This window comes from Argiope bruennichi, chromosome 7 (genome assembly GCF_947563725.1).
Source record: "Argiope bruennichi chromosome 7, qqArgBrue1.1, whole genome shotgun sequence".
NCBI classification, from domain to species: Eukaryota; Metazoa; Arthropoda; class Arachnida; order Araneae; family Araneidae; genus Argiope; species Argiope bruennichi.
This window is the reverse complement of record NC_079157.1, coordinates 108,625,383-108,646,868: the sequence shown is the minus strand read 5'-3', so window position 1 is coordinate 108,646,868 and position 21,486 is coordinate 108,625,383. Positions and strand designations below refer to the sequence as shown.

The window sequence follows — 21,486 nt, the reverse complement described above, 5'->3', positions numbered from 1 at the left end:
ATCGCTAAATCTAATTTTTGTTCAAGAGACAATTCCTTTTCACAATCGACAGTAATGGCATCATAATCTTCAATAATTGGACCGAATTCTTCTGAATGTGGATAGGTTTGTGGGTAAAAAATTTGAAGAAAATTTACTCTAAACTTAATCAGATTTGAATTTTTTATTTTATTTTATTTTTCATTTTCATTTTTAAAATCATTATAATTATGTAAATACCATAAGACATTTTTTATTTTGGTATGCCTTTCTTCTGTGCGATTTTTCAATGTAATATATAATTCTTCAGATAGTGATATGTGCTATTCTCTCAGTGACTGCAACATGAAATTTATTGTTACATTAGCTGTTAATAAATTAGAATCTCTCCGACATAATGCTTCAATAGTCAGTTTTATTGGAAGTAGAGCTGATATAGTTCTGGATATTAAGTCGAATTCACTGTCTGAAAAATTAATTTACAGGTTTAAGTCGATTATTGCTTTTTGGATTGGATTTCTCAGTTTCAAAAATCGTTCCATCATTCGGAGTAAATTGTTCCAACGTTTTTTAGAATCTAATATTAACATATATTCGGTTTTATTTTCAGTTAGTATATATTTTAGTAATATGTCCTTTTTATAGGGGAACGTTTAAATATCTTAACAATTTTTCGAACTTTATAAATTATAGGAATCAATTCTTGATAGGTTAATATTTCATCCTCATTAGCAATATCTTCTTCAACAATTACATTGTCATTATCTTCATTGTCAATATCACTCTCACTCTTACTCTTTTCAAAGTTGGAATCCGAAGTTTCTATATCCACAGTATTTAGATTCTTCTGTTCTTTATTTTTTTGGTATAATACATCTATTACTCCTAAGTGAATTCCATGTGCATAGCACAACTGCTGATTTGCACCAATCAACTTTCCAACTTTTTTCATAATTGGTGCTCCATCAGTAGTTATGGATACAATATTTTCTTTCAGGGATAATCCATGTTTCGCTCATTTAGATTTAAGCAATTAATTAAGCCATTAAATAGCTAATTTATTTCGCCCATTTGGGAGACATAAAAACAAAACCGTATACTATTTTGCTATGTTCGCGATACCTGAACATATAGTGGAGAAAATTTAAAAAATTTCTAGTAAATACCGAAAAACCGGTATTTAAACTTGTGAATACCGGTATTACAAAATTGTACAGATGTCTCAAAATACCGGTATTCGGTATCCCGGTATTGCAATCCCTAGTGGAAGGTAATAACATTTTTATCGGAAAACAAATGAGAAAATTTTGGAGAGATAACTATCTGATTTTTTTATTTCCTCGTATATATTTCCTCGTTTTATTTCCTCAAAACCACATGTTTCTAGAACGATTAGAAAGCAATCACATGGTCCGTTTCCGGAATTATTTCCGAAATTTATTATTATTATTGACTTGATCTATTCCCAATTTATGACGACTACTAGTGTTTATAAATTCTTCCTATGCTACTGTTCCAGTTGACATAACAGACCATTTCATTGGCCAAATTTTACCATTTTATGATCACCATAAAAACATACTTTGATCGTATTTTTAAACTATTTTAATAAAATTTTCGTCTTGAATTGCATTTAAATAATTTCCTTTCAGAGATTGCTTATAATAAAGTATTCCGCTCATTACTTCGAAATGACAATCTTTTATTAAAATATTTAATTCATGATTTCTAATTAAAAACATTTTTTCCCCAATTGCAAATACGGAGTGTTTTCTCTAAACCTATATTTATATTGCTGCAAAATAATCTACCTATCTGTGTAAGATAAATTACAATTTTCCATTACGATATTTAATGGAATTGAAGTTACAATAAAGGTCGAATCAAGACGATAATAAATTTTCCCTCTGACTGAATGGAATTTTCGATGATACAGCAAACTTTCTTCAAAAAAATTTCTAATAATATTTTGTACCTCCATTCATTGGTAACGCTAAACATTGGAATAATGTAGCTGTAAGAACGTTCAACAAAGCAATCTAAAATTAGTATGATGACTTTGTTTACATGTGACTATTGCCATTCTACAATAAATAATAAGAGTGATTTCTGTGTTATATGCGTTAGAGTTTTATATATACAAATATAGAAGTTTGTGCCTAAAAAATGATACCAATGAAGTATCACTGGAATAAATTCAAGGATTAGTCATTTGATCAATATTTAGTTTATTCTTTAAAAATACATAAAATACTTCATTGAAAAATAATTTATTAAAAGGTAATTCACTTGGATACAAAAAAAAAAAATGTGAGTTTGTTAAAAATTCAGTCCAATTTCACAGGGCATTCTTCACAATTTGTTTTGCTACTTTCCATAAGCTTGACCTCTAATTTTAATATTCGGCTGAGTTCACATCCGACTGGAAATTTTTCTAGATATGATCTGCACGAAAAAAACAAATATTAAGAATAATATCTGAATAAGAGAACAAAAACATGATTTGATACTTCTATTGAAAAATTAAATATAAGGAATAGCTTAAATAAAACATTTTGTAATGCAAAATCCCTAAAATTCTTTTTAATTCTAAACATTCTCATGTGAATTATTTTTAAGAGCCCTCATATAATTAAAATATTCAAGCACTCAAAATATTTAAAATTAAAATTACTGTAGCATCATATTGAAGAAATTAAATAGAAAAGCGGGATTTATTTTTGAGTGATATATCTTCCTAAAGCATTGGTGGCCTGGTAGCTCGGCTACGGAAATGGAGGGTTTCAAGTTCGAGACCCGATTCCACCGAAGAACTGTCGTATAAGCGGGTCTGGTGCACCTTAAATCCATCCGCGCCAAACGTCCTCCCGCTAGTGTGGTGTGGTGTGGTGTGGAGAGGGGGATGCCAGCTCGGATGTCGTCCTCATCATCTGACCGCGATTCAAAATTATGAGGTCCATCCCAAAATAGCCTTAGAACTGCTTTAAAATGGGATGTTAATATAACTAAACTTCCCAAAGCATTAGAATATGAGGAAATTATTATTAAAATATTTGGAATTTTATTACTGAAAAATTATTGCAACAAACGAAAATTCAGATATGTAAGCTTCAAATTAATGAAATTCTAAAGAAATAAGGAAATTGTAAACTATAAAGTAAATTGCTGTTGCATGTCACGTAAATCCCTTTATACCTCCTAATAAAGTGCCGGACCTCCTTTTGGTCTGCAAAGTACAGCAATTCGACGTAGAATAGACTCAACAAATCGTTGAAAGTTTGCAGAAATATTGAGCCATGCTGCTTCTATAGATATCCATGACTGCGAAAGAGTTGTCGGTGCACGAATTGACCTCTTAATTATGTCCCATAAATGTATGTCCCTCGTGTCGGGCGAACTGGGTGGCCAAATCAATCACTGGAATTATCTAGAACGTTTTTTAAATCTGTCGTGAGTAACTGTGGCTAAGTGACATGGCTCACTATTTTCCATATAACTTCCATCATTGCTTTGGGACATGACACACATGAATGGCTGCAAATAATATGCAGATAGTTGGATATAACCATTTTGAATCCCTGATCGATCGATTCTGTTGAATCAGAACACCCAGTTCATTCCATGTAGAAACAGACTACACTTTTATGGATCCAACACTAGCCTGTATAGTGCCTTGTTAACAAGTTGGGTCCATGGCTTCGGGGGTCTGCGTCACACTCGAGCCCTACCATCAGCTCTTACCAATTGAAATCATGACTCATCTGACCAAGCCAAGATTTTCCAGTTGTCTAGGGTCCAACCAATATGTTCAAGAGCTTAGGAGTGACGCTGCAGGCGATGACGTTCTGTTAATAAAAGGCACTCGAGTCGGTCTTCTGCTGCCATAATCCGTTAAAATCTTCGCCGCCTTATCCTCACGGACACGTTTCATTGCACGTTCCCTGCTGTTATTTCGTAGTGTTGCTTGTCTTAAGATTGACAATATTATGCAAACATCGCTCTCTCGGTCATTAAGAGCAGGTGGTCGGCCACTGCATTGTCCATGTTGGGAGGTTATGCTTAAAAATTAAATATTTTCGGCATACCCTTAATATTTATGATCTCGGAATGTTGAATTCCCTGACGATTTCCGAAATGTAATGTCTCCCGTCTCCAGCTTCAACTACTATTCCACGATCAAAGTCTGTTGATTCCCGTAGTGCTGTCATAATCACGTCAGAAACCTTTTCACGTCAATCACTCGAATACAATGAAAGCCTTGTCAATGCATTGCCCTTTTATATATTTTATACTCGATACTACTGTTATCTGTATATTTGCATATTGCTATCCCATGACTTTTGTCATCTCGGTGTATTCAAACACTGGGAAAAATAAAATTTCCTATCTTAATATAATTCGCAGACAGAGATGAAACTATAACCGTTTCGCAATGTTCCGTTTAAAATTTCATGGACAGTTACAGGAAGATAATGCTGAAAGCGGATTCCTAAACTACTCTTACAGTCAGCCGAGAATTAGAGATACCATATTCGAGTTAGCAACATTATTAAAAAAAAGTTTGAACTTTTGACTTAAAATTATTTCAGTCAGCAAGTTATTTATAAAGAATGTCATCCAGGAAATGAAGGCCAAAAAATTGTTGATTAAAAAAATATATCATGGAGTTTGATATTTGTTTCATTTATTAGGAAAAATGTCCTCAACTTAACCACTTCGCTCCCATTTTTTATCTGTGAAGAAAAGGAAGGAGACTTCGCTATTTTAAAATTAAGACTTATAAAACTGTCTTTTTATTAATTCAATAAAATAATTCAGTAGAGAGTTGTCATTAGATTACGGAACGCTTTTATTCCAGTAATCTTAATATTCAAATTTTCCAGTATTTAAGTAACATAATAGAATGTTATCCTTGCATTTACAGCTGTTTATGTCTTAAGGATAACATTTCGCTCTATATAATACTCGTAGTAACATAAGGTCCTTAAAAAGTATGATGTGCCGATTGGCTGCAATGGTCAGTCATCAACTTCAAAAAAAAATTCCCACCTCAGGAAGGACAAAACAATTGAATTTTATTACACTTCACAATTCTTCACGATGTTCTTAAAATCCAGTTTTAGGAAGAGATTTGAACTTTATTTGCTACTGAATATCAATAGAGCATTAACAACAGCATTTTCTCTCCATTTCTAATTATAGATGTAAATGAAGTGCCAGGTTTCATCCTAATCAGAATTATTAATTATGCTACTGAATATCAATAAAACATTAACAACATCCTTTCCCCCCCCCCATTTCTAATTATTGATATAAATGAAGTGCCAGGTTTCATCCTAATTATTAATTATTATTACTTTTTTATTTTATCGCAAAGGAATTTCGGTGATTTTAAATATATTCTATAATTTTTCCAGGCTCAGAATATCTGCACTTTAATTTTAGTAAATTCTAATACTGCACAATTGCTCTTTTAAGTACCGAGATTGATTCGGATTAATAAAAAGTTTTATACTATTGATACGTTCATAGCCACGGCTCAGGCTTGATATTCGGACCACTTATCTAATTAGACAACCCCCTTCTCTGCTATCTCTTAATCATAGTAGAGAAGAGGTCCTCTAATTAGATAGTTCAGGTACAATTAGGTATTAGTCATGGGCGATGTTCAGAACACCAAACGTGTTAAATAATATGTATAAAAAAAATTCAACATATCTACTCACATTGTCTCTTCAGAAATAAGGTACTTCACTTCAGTCTTTGCAAATCCGCTGAACGTTGTGGCGCATGAAGTTGTATAAGCTCCCATTTCTTCCATCAGAAGCCAGTCACCCACTTTCAACTCAGGAATCATGCATCTTTCTACAATTAAATCAACGGGTTCGAAAGATTGTCCCCAAACGCTACTGGGTTTGATATCAAAACCTGTCGACAACTAAAATAAAAACATGAATTAGATTCGAATAATGAGATGCGAGATGAGTTTATAAATTAAAAGCATTCATAACGCTTTTGAGAAGTCAGATTACCAGTGAGAGATTAAATATATCATCAAAAACAGTTAAGGTACATTAACTTTTGCATCGAAATTTAGGCTAAATGACGTGCTCAAATTCTTAATCACATAGATTATTTGAAAGGCTGAAAAGTGTTATATAATATGTAGGTGCTATAAATTGCTAGTACATCATAGAAATGATAATAATAATGCCATTTTCTCGGATAAATATGAGTTTTAATTAGCTGAAACAATCTTCCTGGAACTTCCTCGCGTTTTCTGTAATAAAGTATTAACCACTTTCTCTCATGAGTGATCTTTGGCAAAACCATGAGAGAGGTCTTGCTGATACCTTCAGCATGTTCGAATTTTTACTATCAAAGATCTGCACATGAGTTTCCTGCGATTCGCAGGATATTAATTAAAGATAGAGTCTGCATAGTGGACGCCTTTTTTTGGACAGGTTGATATCACAATTTTAAACAGAACTACAATTTAAATAATAAACTCACATTCTAAATTTTATTTATGTAAGTTCTAGCCTTTACATGCATGCAACATATAAAGCAACAAACTATGAACTTTTTGATAAATTTCGACAAAATTTTATACGAATGTACACTTTAAATGTTAAACCTGTGTTCCAAATTTTATCCATCTCTTGACGTTTTGTGATTATCTTGTTCATTTGTACTCTTACAGATAGACTTTCACAGAAAGAATTGCGTTCAAAATGGATAGAAATCTACAAATTTAGTATAAAAACGATGTACTAAATTTTATTCGTCTATCTCAAATTGTTTTTGAGTTATTGTATTTACAGACTAACTGACATAATTCCAATAAAAATGCATTTTTTGAACTCAGAGACTTGAAGCACAAAGATTCGTCCAAATCTCAAGATTTCGGATATTTTTGACGATTTCAATGATTTTTCTTTGTTACTGTCGTAAAAGTAATAGATGTAATAATTTTTTTTACCAAAACAGATAGTGCATATCTATATTACAAAAAATGAAAGATATCCAGGAAGAATTGGCAATCTGTAATAATTTATCTATTTATTTCGCCTGAATATTTTTTTAGATGTATTAACGCAAAATCCATATATATATGTAATGATATTTTAGCTCTAATTTCAATTTAATTAATTTCCAAGATTTTATCTTACTTTAGCACATAGTAAGTTCATTCTCTTATTTCTTGATCCAATTCCACTTTCTCTACTTAATTAATTCAAGAGAAACTTCATAAAATTGCTGAATCGGCTAAACGCCGACACATTTTCACGGTCCGCTGAAGGGATAGGAAAACTGTTCAGTAAGCACGTTCTTTTTAAAATATCCTTGTGTTTCCTTTACTTGTAATTGACATGCGTCAGAAATCCCTATCAGAATCTTATTAATATATTAGCACTATGAAGAAATATTTTCCCTATCTAAATCTCAGGTTATATAAGACGAGGGATTATTTATTTCGCTCTTCTTCTCCACTTCCGCTTTTGTGCTGCGCTGTGGCGGACATGCCGTGTCCGCGCTTTCTTGTAAACAATTATGCTTTCCCGATGGATTAAAAAGAATTTTAAAATTACTAAGTCTCTTCACTGCTGGTCTCACCTGCTTTCTGCTTAAAATAAAGTAATGTTTATATTATATATATGTTGGACCAAGCACATAGAGAATCCCATTTCTATCTAATTTTTTAATTAAAGAACCATTTTCATCTTTCAAACTGTTTTCAAGAAGGGTGAGAGGTAAATGACTAAACGCTCTTCTCATAATTTTCTAAACAGCTGAATTCGCATGTAGCGAACAGGTTGACCCAGCCTTTAGAAGAACAGCATGATCGAAATGAATAATCTGTCGAATGCGAACTATCCTACTGAGATGGCCAATGAGAATGAAATCATGACAGATTTGAGAGACTTAATCCTTGAAGAACGGTCATTCATACATCATTTTTCGATGAATTTTCAACAGCACTTTCTTATAACATAAGAGATTAAAATCCCTAAATTCAGTCACTTTTCTTCTTGAAGACGAATTTAGTTCAATTTAATTAGATTAATATCAGTTTTTAAGTTATATAAAATTGTCTTGTGACAGACCTCCAGAAGCGTAGCAACCTTTAGGGGGGGGGGGGGCTAAGGAGGATAAAGATGCCACGGGCACCACAGAGATAATACCTTAAAGCGAATACATAACTTTTTATACAAAAATATGGGGAAAATGATGAAAGGGTGAAAAAATGATTCCATACTATGAGCGCAGTTTACATTTGCAAAGTCACTGATAGTGATTAATTCTTAACATACCAACACTTAATGCATACGTATTTCTACCATAGCCAGTCTAATATTTCTTTAACTTTATGTTTCCTGAACTTTAACTTTATTAACTTTTATTATATTTTATGTTTCCTGACTGAATGTATGAAATATGAATTTTAGAAAGGAAATAAACAAATGAACTTCATTATAATTAAACAGAATGATATATTGACAATTTATATGTATTACAAATACGAAGAATAAGAATTTTTAATTCATTGCTTATCGCATTTTTTACATATACAGGGTGTTTCCATTATACATTTCCGCAAACATATTTTTCACATTTAGAACAAATTTTCATTGTTTTATTTTCTTTACAATATAATGTTTGACATGTCTTACGCTGATAAGAATCTGTAATAGATTTAGGTATCGATCGTTTTGTATTTGTTCTTTCTTTTGGCTATTCACGGGCTTTTCGAAAATTGACATCAAGTTCTGCTACTAACTAGAGTGTCAAGTTCTGCTACTAACTGGAGTAAAAAATCTTGTCCCGAGATATTTTCGTCTGTCGTTTGCTTGAACAAAATCCAGGCATTTATGCCAGCTAAATCAATGTACAACTAACTGAATACAATACGTTGAATACGTATTACATCTTAGTTTCTGATCCAATAACCTTATAAAGCAACAAATTGTTCTTCCAGTCAAATGACCGGTTGAGGTAGATAACGTATACGACAAGTATTACTCAAAAGAAAACAAAATAGAAATAGAAAAAAAACAGAATATTAACTGTATATAACTCTTAGAAAAAGTCATGAAGTCAAATGTGCAAAAGCAATATGATATGCGCATTTTTGATGCAAAAGTTCATAATCCGTCATTTGACCGGTTATGGTATGTTTAGTATTAAGGACAAAAAAAAATCATGTTTATATTTACTTCCGCTCGTCACTTCACTTTTAATTTTGAATGAGGTAAAAATTGAAAAGATTACATCTTTCCTGACTATAAAGATTATTCTCTATAAATTATGAGCTTTACACCGTCACTTTTGTATTTTAACATACGTAAAAAAATATTTTTGTTTCTTAAAAAGTTTATTGTTTCGAGAAATATACTACTATATTTTGTCATACCAATTAAAATAATTGTTACTTTTATGCAAATACATGTTTTTTTTTTCTTTTTCTTTTTAGCTTTCCCAGTCAGTATATTATTTAAAACTTATTACCGGTTTTGGAACTGGTCTTTTTTCATCACCATGAAGGTTTGAATGAACAAACAAACCATATACTCCCTCATTTATAATGTACATGATTTCCACATCTGTAAAGAAAAACACACTTCAAAATAGGATTCGAAACCTCTAAAAAATATTCTTAAAATTCTTAATTGATATTGTATTTTATTCTTGTATACAATTAAGGATTTTTTTTTGATTAATTGATATATATTACTGCATTCAAAAAGTACCCAGAATAGTAGTATAAAACAGAAGAGGTCAATTCGTTAGTCAAATTCTCCCAATCGTCAAAACATGCCTTTAATTCGTTTTGTTATGAAATCAGAATTCGCAGAGAATTTTCTTTAATCAAATTAATGGTCTCAAAATGGCGACTATGAAGAGACAATTTCAACTGTTAAAATGAGAAATGTTATAATCCGCCATATTAAATGAGCATGACTCTGTTGAAGCCGTATTTGAGGAAGAAGGGAAGTGTCAAAAAATTCATGAATAATAATTGCACCTTTATAACGAGTCTTTTCATAGTGTTAAATCTATGAATTATTCCTTCACAGTTTTAAAATTTTCACAGCTACAAATTTTTTTTTCCGTATAAGAACTTGTTAAATAATTTTCTTAATTATTAAATGACGATCACTAAGCACCAGTTCTTTGATTTTATCAACATGCTGATGATTAGACTTAGTGAAGAGTCTTCCAAAGCGTGATTCATTTATGATGAATTCTTTATCTTTTTTACATATTTTATTCTTCTTAAATACTCTTGTTTTTGATAAGCAGTTGTTTTCAACGGCTTTTCGCAATGTTTCAAATATTTGTGTTCCGAGGGTTGCTTCAAAAATATATTTCAATACATATTCTTTACTCATTAACATATGCTATTTTGAAAATTCGACATAGTTAAAATCCGTATCTTTATTCTAACTAAAATCACTAATAATGACTTGGAGAAAGGGGGGACTTATTACTCCTGATGTCAAGTACTTTTCTACTTCGTGAATTCTACCATCTTATTTAAAAAAAAAGAATTAAAAGGAAATTTGGTGCATATATCTTTTAAATTATAAAAGGAGCCGACTAGTCATTTAAAACCTATACACATGGCACGATTCGGAAGGGTGATACTTAAAATCGTTTGAGATAGAAACTTTAGTAAGAAAAATCGTTTTAATTGATTTGTATTCAATTAATATGGATTTTGGATTCAATTTAATGAATTAGGTAAATTTATATTTTACGACCATTAATGATGCATGATTAAGACCGAAACCAAACGTAGAATCCTCACACAAATAGAGTAGCATCGAGTAGCCTTTTTGAAAAAGATTCATTTCAAAATTTGATAAAAATAATATATACATTTCAGATGCTGAAACTATGCATTAAATTTTATCTATATACATGTATATTATATCAGGCATTTCTTTTCTTCGTTTTGCTTTGAAGTTAGAGTTTTCACTTGCACTCCGATAATCAATCTTCCTGTAAATAAATCGTTGAAAATTTGATAGAAATCTACAAATTGGTATAAGTCCATGTATCAAATCGCATCCGTCGAACTAAAACCATTTTTCAATCACCGTGTTTTCAAACAGATTCTAGAAAAAAATTCTAGAAATAAAAGAATCAAGGAGGAATCGGAGCTGTTGATTATTACGATACTTTCTCATTGTGTAACTCGTATATAAAAAATATAAAAGAGAGAAATATAACTAATATTAATTCTTACAGAAAATTCTTGTCATTTAAAAGAACATTAATTAAAAAATGTTTTTTCAACGCCATTTTAAGTTTTTTTTAAAGAAGCATCAATTTTTCAAAAGTGAAATTCTTTTGTGTTAGAGGGCAATTTCAGTTCTCTAAAAGATCTCATTTCAAAACATATGGATTAATTTAGCAATAAAATACTTGTGCAGATACTAAATATAAGAATTACATAAAAAATAAATCTATATTTGAATTATTATTTTTCACTAAAGTATCCATCCTTTTTCTTTTAAATAACTGTATTTGAAGCATTTTTTTTTTTTTTTGCACTTATTAAAATGAGATTTGGGTTAAAGTATAATTATCATACAAAAAAGCTTTATAACTTAAATGCATTTTTAAATATTTGAAGCAAAAGAAATTTTATTTTAAATAGTGCAATAAAATTTAACCCTTTTTTCAAACGTATTCCGTTTTTTTTCCTGCAAATATACCTTTTTTTGCAATGGATCGATCATAATCACACAGATATTTGATTCATTCCCCACACTGTATTATAAATAAAACATGTCAAATTTCTGACAGATGCTCTAAACAGAATTTCAGCTATCTTTTGTTTTACTATTGTTTATTATATACAGATGAAAGGAAATTGTGACCGAAAAAATGGTGCATCAAATAAATTAAGGCACTTTTACTACCCTAATAAAGAAAATTTCAGTAACATATATGAAATATATAAATCTTTTAAAAGTACTATATCGTATTTTGATTCCGGACAGTAGTTAAATAGTATAAATAATATAAGGGATAGAATAAAAATGGTTAACACTGTTACGGCTAAAATCATTAATTTTTAGGAGAAAAATCGTATAATAATTTAGATTTTGGTTCTACATATTGTTCATTTACAAACAACTTATTTACTTTTCTTTACTATATTCATGAAATTTAAATGCATTGCATGAAGCAAAATGAAAAGTAATGATTAAAAATTATTAAATTTTGTTGCGTTCGATAGAAAATTACAATAAATTTAAAATCGCTGAATTTAAAGCATTAGAAATTTATAAATATTTCCGAACCAAGGCTATCAATAAGCTTACTTAACTATCGAAAATAGCTTTTCCTTATTCGTAAAAAAATCTTTGATTAGAAGTAGCCTTTCTATTATTGCACTAACATCAAAAATTTTAATGCATTTGAAATTTTTAAGAGCCTTTATTCCAAAATGTTATTACTATAAAAAGATATCGTTTAACAATTTTTAGAATATCCTATAAGAATATTAAGACATCTATACTAATAATATGAGTGTGTACGTGCTGTTGTTTTACAAGCCAGACTGTTTAACCTACAACTACCAAATTGGGCACACGTGTACCTTGGTGGTCGGGAGTGTGTACCTCAGGGCGAATTTTTTTAATTTTTTTTAATAAACTTTTAATTTATTCAAAATCAAAGGGAATTTTAGCATTTTTCTGCGATAACCTCGAAAATATAATTGCTAACAAGTAAATTTTGCACCTTAAGTAAATGAAAGTACTTATTAGTGTTCAAACGCCGAATCAAGTAGCATAAAAATCGGGAGCTTTGGCGATGCCTGCTGCATCTTTATCTCAATTATCATTAAGTTTATGGGTTTGTTACAACATTTATAAAATTAAATTTTAAACAAATAATGCTAATGTTTTTAAAACAACCTAACTTAGCATAATTGATAGCAACCCAATTTAACAGAGTATGTTATGTCAAAAGTCTTAAAGTCTGGTTATACCTTATGCATTGATTATATCGTATTCATCACTGTTGGTTTTATATTAGAAGAAAAGAGATGTCAGCGACAGAAAATTATGAAAATAGTTAGCCATTCTTGGGGACTAGATAGTTCACCGGTAATATTATAATGTTTATTTTCAGTTAAATCTTCAAGGTGTAACTGGATCATGGTTTCCGCTTTTAAAAAAAAATGTTAAAACATTATGACAGATATTAAAACCTAGCTATTTTAATAGCCTTATGGTTGTTCGGTTAATTGTACAAAAGAACATTTTTCATTGAATAATAAATGTTATCATAATGCCATTAAAACCAAAATTGTGCGGATGATTTACTTTCTAATCGAATATTGTCTTTCGTGTTACTCTAATTTCATTTTATCTGCGTAGTTTTCTAGAGTAAAACATAATCGTTATTTGCTTTTAACAATGGAAGAAAATCACTGTTATATGAAGCCATGAAAACGATTTAATTTTATTAAAAACAGAAATCTATAATAAAAAATTTTAAAAAAATTACTTATTTTGACGATTAAATTGATATTATTTAAATAATGATTTTTGTATTTCAAAACGGTGCAAAAATTATTTTATGCTATAATGTTTTCTGTAACTACTGGGCAAAAACACCAAAATTACGTTTAATCTAAAATTAATTAAAATTCTAATTAAAAATTTAAAAGCATCTCCAAGATTCGCATTCTCGTCCGTTGAAATACATCTATGATCAATTTGAAAATTCTAGTCTAGATTTCGTAATGCACCAATTTTTTGTCATGTATGCCAGGTAGACCGAGAGATACGATTCGTTTTACATACACGCAAAGAACATTTATTAGTATTAAGATGCACAGGCACGAACGAGCATAACAACAACTACACCGAACAAGTACAATACGAAGAACTACGGAACTCAAAAAGGTAAAACAAACACACGCGCGTCACACAGCCTGGAAGGTTCTCTTATCTGGCCGTTGCCAGATACATAAGAGTTCCTTTCTCTAATCTGGCTGTTGCCAGATACATAACATTTTTATACACATGCAAGTACTACCTTTCATAAGAATTCAAAATACGATTAACACAAGTAGTTGTCTTTGTTTCAGTTTTCCTTCCAGCATCGATTTTAAGAAAATATGTGTTTTTTAAGCCACTACGTCAGAAGTCGGTAAAACTCGCTGTCCACTAATACCTTATTTATCATTATAGAATTTACATTATTTCAAAAAAAAAAAGTCATCAGAAAAAGAAATAATAAATAGGCAATAAAATGAGTATATACAGAGAAGAACCAAAGCTATTATTTCCTAAACATGCTCTAGATATTAAATACTTACTATTTTCAACAAATCTTTCTTTTTTCCCGATTATATTAGCACACAACGTAAATGCAGTTGTTACAATATATCTGCCTGGTTCTCCAATGATTTGAAATTGCTCGTCGGGTGGGAAATAGAGATCTATTGCTTGGTTAATAGCTGCAGCTGTCTATCATAAAAACAAATAGAAAATTTAGTACAGATGTAAAATATAAAACTACATGCCAAATTTCACCGGTCTAGCTTAAAACGCTATTGAATTATCGTGTTCCATAGTAGTGACATAATGAGGTATTGGTGAAATTTTTACCGTCATGTCACTGTCCATACTGTAAACACTTTTTTTTTTTTTTTTAGCTTTTAACAATGCAAGAAATCTCGCGGTTAAATATTTGACAAAACAAAGAATACTGTTTGAATTTTGTTGCAACAATAAAAAATTTTGTTAAAAATTAGGCAAAGTTTCAATTCAGGAAAACCTTGCATAATTATCAAACTGATAACATTAAAAAAAAATTGTTTTTAATCTTTAAAATGATGTAAAAATAACTTTTGTGCAATAATATTTCCACAAGTCATTGCGTAAAAAGACACATTACATTTAATTTTTAATTAATTAAAATCTTAAAAAATCACTCCAAGATGCAAATTCCAAAGCCACGAAGTTATCCGCAACATCAAAGATTTGATTCCTCTTATAGAATGCCAAAACACAGAGAGAGAAAGAGATTAATCATTATCTATACTTATAATAAAGCTCAGAGTGTGTGCGTGTGCGTGTGTGTTGGCTCTCTACAGACCAGACCATTCTACCTACAACTACCAAATTTGGCACGTATATACTTTGGAAGCCAGAAATTTGCACCTCGGAGCGATTTTTTTAAATTAGAATTTTAATTCAAAATTCACCGAAAATTTTGGCATTTCTCCGCTATAACTTCCGAAAGTATTACAGCAGAAAATTGATTTTTACATCATATTGAAGTTCAAAAAATTATCTTTTGAGTGATACTAATGTTTTAAAAAACATATTAAATTTATATTTTTAAAGAATTTTTAAAAAATAATTTAATCATATTTTTTAACAATTTATTTCGCGCAAAATAAAAATAAAATTTAAGCTGCACGAGCACGTTGCACATTAATGGGAAAAATTAAGTTTTATCAATGCGTTGCCATCATATTGATTAAAGCTCAAATTTAAAAAATAAGTTAACTGTCCAAATTAAATATATAAAAATGTAATTTTCAGCATGTGTCTGTATGAAATCAAATAAATATGAAACATGATATTTTTTTGAAAAGTAAATGCAAAGAAATGTTTCCAATGATCTTTCACAATACCTATATTACTAATTCAAATAAACAGTTTTATTTAAGGCAAATAGGTTTATTATGTATAAGATATCTACTCTAATTGGAGCCTAATAGCTAATTTGCGAACCTTTAGTAACAGACATACATCTGTTAACAAATGATCTAAATGAAATAAATCATTATATTTTATATAATTTGAATTAATAAATGCTTATGATTTACGAATTTTCAATTTTTACATACATCCAGCTCTCTGTGAGTCATATTTAACAAAATATTCTTGAGACGCGAATATTTTAAATAAAAAGAGTTGCACTCTAATCAACTAAATCAATCACTAAAGCTGACCGACTTATGAGAATTACAACATCACTATTCTATAAAACCGGGTGATTTTAGATAACTTCATCGACTGTCTCAAAGAAGCCAATCATCACCCCCTTACAGAGTTTCTCAAGAGTGAATGGCCTATATTATGAAAATGTTGATTGTTCTAATATTGTAATATTCAAAACTTAATAAATCGATCAGATTTGAAGGCAGAAAATAGAAACGTTTATTTATTTAAAAGTTGGAGAGTCAAGAATATTTTGCAGAATATGGTTCCTTAGAACCAAATGGCTGTTTAAAATTAAAATTTCATAATTTTTCGAAATATATTTATAAACCGAAAAAATAATATATTATTATTATTAATGGCGTTTATATCCTTTTAAAAATAAAGTTAAAACGGAATTTTTTATTGAATCTGTCAAATTCTTATTGAATAATTCTTTGAGATATTATAAGTTATGAAAATTATTCTGCAGTGCACATAAGACTTCAATGCCGAACGACTATGCTTTCAGTTCTCATATTTTTTAAGACTCTTGGATTCACTAAAATACTTCTTTATATTAATTGTAGTTTCATTATTTCCACTTTAATTTAAAACTGAATTTTACGGGCATTATAGAAAATTAGAAAGAGATGCGTAATACAAGGAACAGAACGGCTTGAGGCATACATAATTGTATAAGTGAAATAATATGACTATCAAAATTTGAAGCTTAAAATTGTATTGCTGAAAAATCTATTATGAGAACAAGTTATATAAAATTATTAATTGAACATTTTAGAGAGCATTAATACTGGCTAACCAGCTGGTTGCCAAAAGCGGCTAGTAATAAAGATAGAGATCTAAACAGCCTTTATCATCTTATTTATAGATGCTAAAAGATAGTGAACCAAGAATTTAGTAAATCAATTGTTAATAGTCTAATTGAAAAACAATGGATTCAAAGTTTTGGAAAATTACGATATATATAAATTGATATTTTGCGTGATAGGAAAATTGCCTTCTTTAAAACAATACTTACGTTTGTAAAGAGATCTTGGGAAGATTTTGAACCGGGGAAACCGCCTCCAATGTCAAGTTTATCCATGATGATGCCTTTCGAATCCGCTATTTCAATGACTCGTCTACACATCTCTATAGCAGCCTTAAAATCATTGGGATCTTGGATAACACTACCTATATGGAAACTGAAAACCATTTAAATATCAAACAAACGCAATAGCATAAAGTTTCTAAACATTAAAATCCAAATCCAATATCAAAATCGAACAGTTAACAGTGTCAAAATGTAAACAACGCATAGCTGTAATTTTATTAGCTTAATTTAAGCTCTATCCAAAGTTTACACCTTTATATATTACCGGATAAGAAGAGGAAGTTGAAATATTAAATTTTCATTTTTAAATTTAAAAAAATTGTAAAAGTTTTTTTTATTGAACTAAAAAATCGTAAATTGAACTAAAAAATCGTATTTGTTGACAATAAAAAAAGCATATTATATGTTATAAAGTTATATGACATTAGAATAGCTTAATTTAGATCTAAATTTCAAAAATTGCAAAATTTGAAAAAAAAATCATTTTTAAATGAAGTTTTTGAAATTCTATTTAAGTATGTGTTACATAGAAGAAAATAATTGGTAAAACTTTCAGATCAATACAAGCATTATTTTTTGAAAATTCGACTCTGACGGAAGAAAATGGGTCGTCGAAAGATACATATAAGCACATTTTCCAGAGTTACTAACATTTTTCTGCATGAATGGTGGTAAATTCAAATCCTGTGTTAATTTTTGAACACTCTTTAGAAGCAAGTAAAAATAGTGTTACACTTGCTGGTGAAAGCCAAGACTCCAGATGCAAACTTTTCACAATCCAAAAGATAAACATATGATTGTACCAGAGAACATGCAAGCAAACATTGCCTACGGCATTGTTGATCCCATCACATGATGATAGAATAGGGCATAAAGCTTTCTTATTCTCATATAAACCCCTCAAATAATTATCAAAATTTGTCTTCTCTGCTTTAAACAATAGATGAAACACAAATGATTAAATATTTCATAACGTAATGAAGTCTGTGGAAAATATTATCGAAAATTTTGGATTTTTCGAAAAGCATGCAAAAAAATTTTAGGAAATTGCCAAAATTATTATTATTATTATTTTAAAGCGATTTAAAAATTAAGTCGGCTGTACCCTTTTCGGAAGTTTAAAGCGGGGAAACTTGTGAATTTCAATTAATTTTTTATGTCTGCTTCTAATTTAGTAGGTCTAGATCTAATGGCTTGTTTTGTAAAGTACCGACAAACACACTCAAGCACTTTTATAAATTTAAATAAACAGTGTTATTCAGTTCATTTATGATTTTTTATTATGGTATTACAATATTCAAAATAAAATGCATATTCTTTTAAAATCATGTTTGAGCAAATATGTTTTAAGTACCTTATTCCTACAACAGTGAGATTGTGTATGAGAGCCGATTCCAGCAGTAAAGGAACTTCTCTTTCTTCACACCCGGTTGCATCGTTCATTAGAATTTGGGGATTTGATACTTTGATCCTAAGTCGAATTAGAAGCCTGAAAAAAATTGCATATATTCTGTTAAAAATGTAACTGATGAAGAAATGAAGTTCTCTAAAATTACTTACAGTACTTGTTTTTTATTGTATAAATGACATAAGTAAAAAATATTGCTTCGGGAATTGTCTGGTATGTGTACAGTACAGCTCAACATATTGAATAATTCAAAACGGCGCTTTACTCCATAAAAGAATGCAATGGATAGGTAGGAAAAGTAGAGAACAGCGCTTATAAAAACTCGCAAAAGCATGTAGTAAATCGCTAAACGGGAAACAATAATAGCACTCAAAGTGCAAACTTATTCCACAATCTCTCCAGATAAAATTTGGCCAAAGTTCCTTGATTGTATCATAAAACTCGCCAAATTAATTGGTTGTCAAGATCGGAGTCATTGGCATGCCAGCCATTATGAATCCCTGCAAATCTTTCCAACGTGACTCTAATGTTACAACGATGCGGCACTACAGATTCGTAATAGTATTGTAATCCGCTAAAAAACACATTTTTAGAATGTTGCTTTTTTTGTTTGTTTGACCATCTATGATATTATGATTTAGATGCCTCATAAATAAAACAGACAGACGGATGAAATCTATTCAATAGCTTTCACTAAAACAAGACCATAGTCAAATTTTTAATTCTATCCATCAATGGAATGATTATCTCTCTTAATATCTGTGAAAAACGATTTAAATCAAAAGTAAAATGTTCAATCAGTTCGTTTATACGTTAGCACGACAACAGTTAAATCACAAGAAGATATGCAGTGTAGTTTATTGTCTTTACAGAAAATCTATTATAATTTCTGCCAACTGAAAAAAAATACTATTAAATAATGCAACCTCATTCTATCCATATTAATTTCAAAACAGACATAATGTAAAAGTATTTTGGGAATGACACTCCCAATTCTTAAAATAATGTTTCAATGTTCAAATCACACTGTTTTAAATACGGTAATAAGAGCAATTAATGCACTGGCCTTCAAAAGTTTAGCTACAGCCTGTCTTTTGTGTCTAATTTGAGAATGAATGAACATAGAAATAAGAAATTTGGAGGAAATGTGCACTAAACAGTTTTTTAATTAACGTAACAGAAATTTTCTCAAGTTCAACACAAACATGATTTACGACAAAAAAATGTACTATTGGCGGAGAACTCCATTATTGGACAATGCAGTTTTATGTTGAAAAATCTGTAATAAGGAATGTGCTCTTCCTTGCTGCAATACATTTGCGGTATGCTGCGAATTAAACAACACAATGCACTCAAAAGGGAAAAGAAGACTAGATAGGGAGTGATCCTTGCTCCAGCTCATCTAATGGCCTTAAAGCAAAAACCAGTCTATCAAGGTAGTCCCAAAGATGCTCTAACGGATTTAGATCAGGCGATTAAGCTAGCCATCCCATGGTAACAGTTGCTCCATTCGTGACTCTGAAGATAATCTTCAATAAGCTAAGCTCAATGTGGTTGAGCGCTGCCGTCCATAAGAAGAAAATCATTAGCATCAGCAGCGGCATACGAGCAGACATATGGATCAAAGACCTCTTCTTGGTATCTCATCATGCTCGAAGTTATTCCGTGGAACTAAATCGAAATATATTTATCTCGTACTAGAATATTAATAATTTAGTTCATTTTCCTTTACGTATATTTCAATTTCCAAAATTGTTTTTATACTAAATAATTTACATTGCACTTGTATAGACTAACTAAGAGCTCAAAGATATCATTAAATATTTCACTATTCTTCATTACCTAATTGATAAAATGATCGTAAAAAGAAAATAGTTTTTTAACAAGCCTATAATATATTGATTCTGCTTGCTTTCTAAAACTATATTAAAAAAATTCTTACTTTGCGGTTGGAAAAAACTGTTTGATCTTTATCAGTTCCTCTTCGCTATCGAACGTCATCAATCTGATATCTAAATGAGAAGCATGCCGAATGTGAGAAATCCCTTTACATGTGTTTGCATATAGAATGCGGTCAGGGGACACACCGAGTTTGATAACTGTATCCATTTCTGCCTGACAAAGAAAATTCGGATGAATATTAAATGTAAGTTAATTAGAATCAAAATACCCCTGTTAAGAGCAATATATAGTGTCTTAATAACTAAAGTATTACTATTTAGAACTGCCTTCAGTATTCTAATCTGTATAACTATTGAAACCATTCATCAGAGATGTGAAACTCGGACCATAGGCATATTATAAAACCATGCGCATTTTTCGATTTAGGAAGATATGTGGTAATAGCATTCTCTAAGAATTTATTATGGATCTTTAAGCTTTATCCTTCTTTACTAGTTTTTCGAAAACGGTTTTCTTACAGGATGAGTAGGAATTTTTTTTTCAAATGTTATGATCTTCTTTTAGAACTCTTTAGCAGTTACTGCTATTCAAAAGCGCTTCAAAGTTCAAACAGCCCATACACGAATCGGTGTTAAATCAGCATTTTAATAAAAACTGTTTAAGTGACAAAACATGTTCTTCTATTCAAGGTCATTGTGATTGGTGAGTACCATAAATACAAGTTACCCGAAGTTGTTAATGGCAACATTTGTAATTAATTTTATTTTTATTCGCTGAATGTTTTCTTCACCCCTTTAATGAGTCATTCATTAAGCGTCACTCTTTTCTAGTGCATGGCTAAGGCTGTAATCAGTTTCTGATTCAGGTAATTTTAATTATGTACGCTTTGCTTGTATTCATATAAGGAAAGAAAACGGAAATCATAAGAAAACCACTTATGAAGATGTAAACTGGAGAATGTGTGGAAATGACTAACGCAAAAAAAAAAAAAAAGGAATGAACAAATCTGGTAGAAATCGCCTTCTTATTTCTTTTCGTTATTTTTTTACTTAAAATTCCACCTGATTTCATTATTTTGCGTCACACCATGAAGCTTATTTTTTTAATACTCGACATAG

The 21,486-nt window shown here is 30.2% G+C and overlaps 1 protein-coding gene across 1 annotated transcript; it reads right to left on the bottom strand.

The window, feature by feature from the left end:
• Positions 1-2,273: 2,273 nt before the first annotated feature.
• LOC129976121 (ornithine decarboxylase-like) lies at positions 2,274-20,580 on the bottom strand. Its single transcript, XM_056089518.1, has 7 exons — positions 20,409-20,580; positions 18,413-18,547; positions 16,984-17,149; positions 14,327-14,477; positions 9,490-9,584; positions 5,706-5,917; positions 2,274-2,424 (listed from the first exon to the last, which is right to left on the bottom strand). The coding sequence occupies exons 1-7, from the start codon at positions 20,573-20,575 to the stop codon at positions 2,307-2,309; spliced, it is 1,044 nt and encodes a 347-aa protein (XP_055945493.1). The 5' UTR covers positions 20,576-20,580; the 3' UTR covers positions 2,274-2,306.
• Between the last annotated feature and the right edge of the window lie 906 nt (positions 20,581-21,486).

Coding starts and splice junctions, on each gene's coding strand:
- LOC129976121 (XM_056089518.1), bottom strand. CDS start 20,575: ATGGATACAGTTATCAAACTCGGTGTGTCCCCTGACCGCATTCTATAT. Junction 14,478..16,983: donor CCCAAGATCTCTTTACAAAC/GTAAGTATTGTT, acceptor TTTTTATGATAG/ACAGCTGCAGCTATTAACCA. Junction 5,918..9,489: donor AAAGACCAGTTCCAAAACCG/GTAATAAGTTTT, acceptor TTTTTATTTTAG/TTGTCGACAGGTTTTGATAT.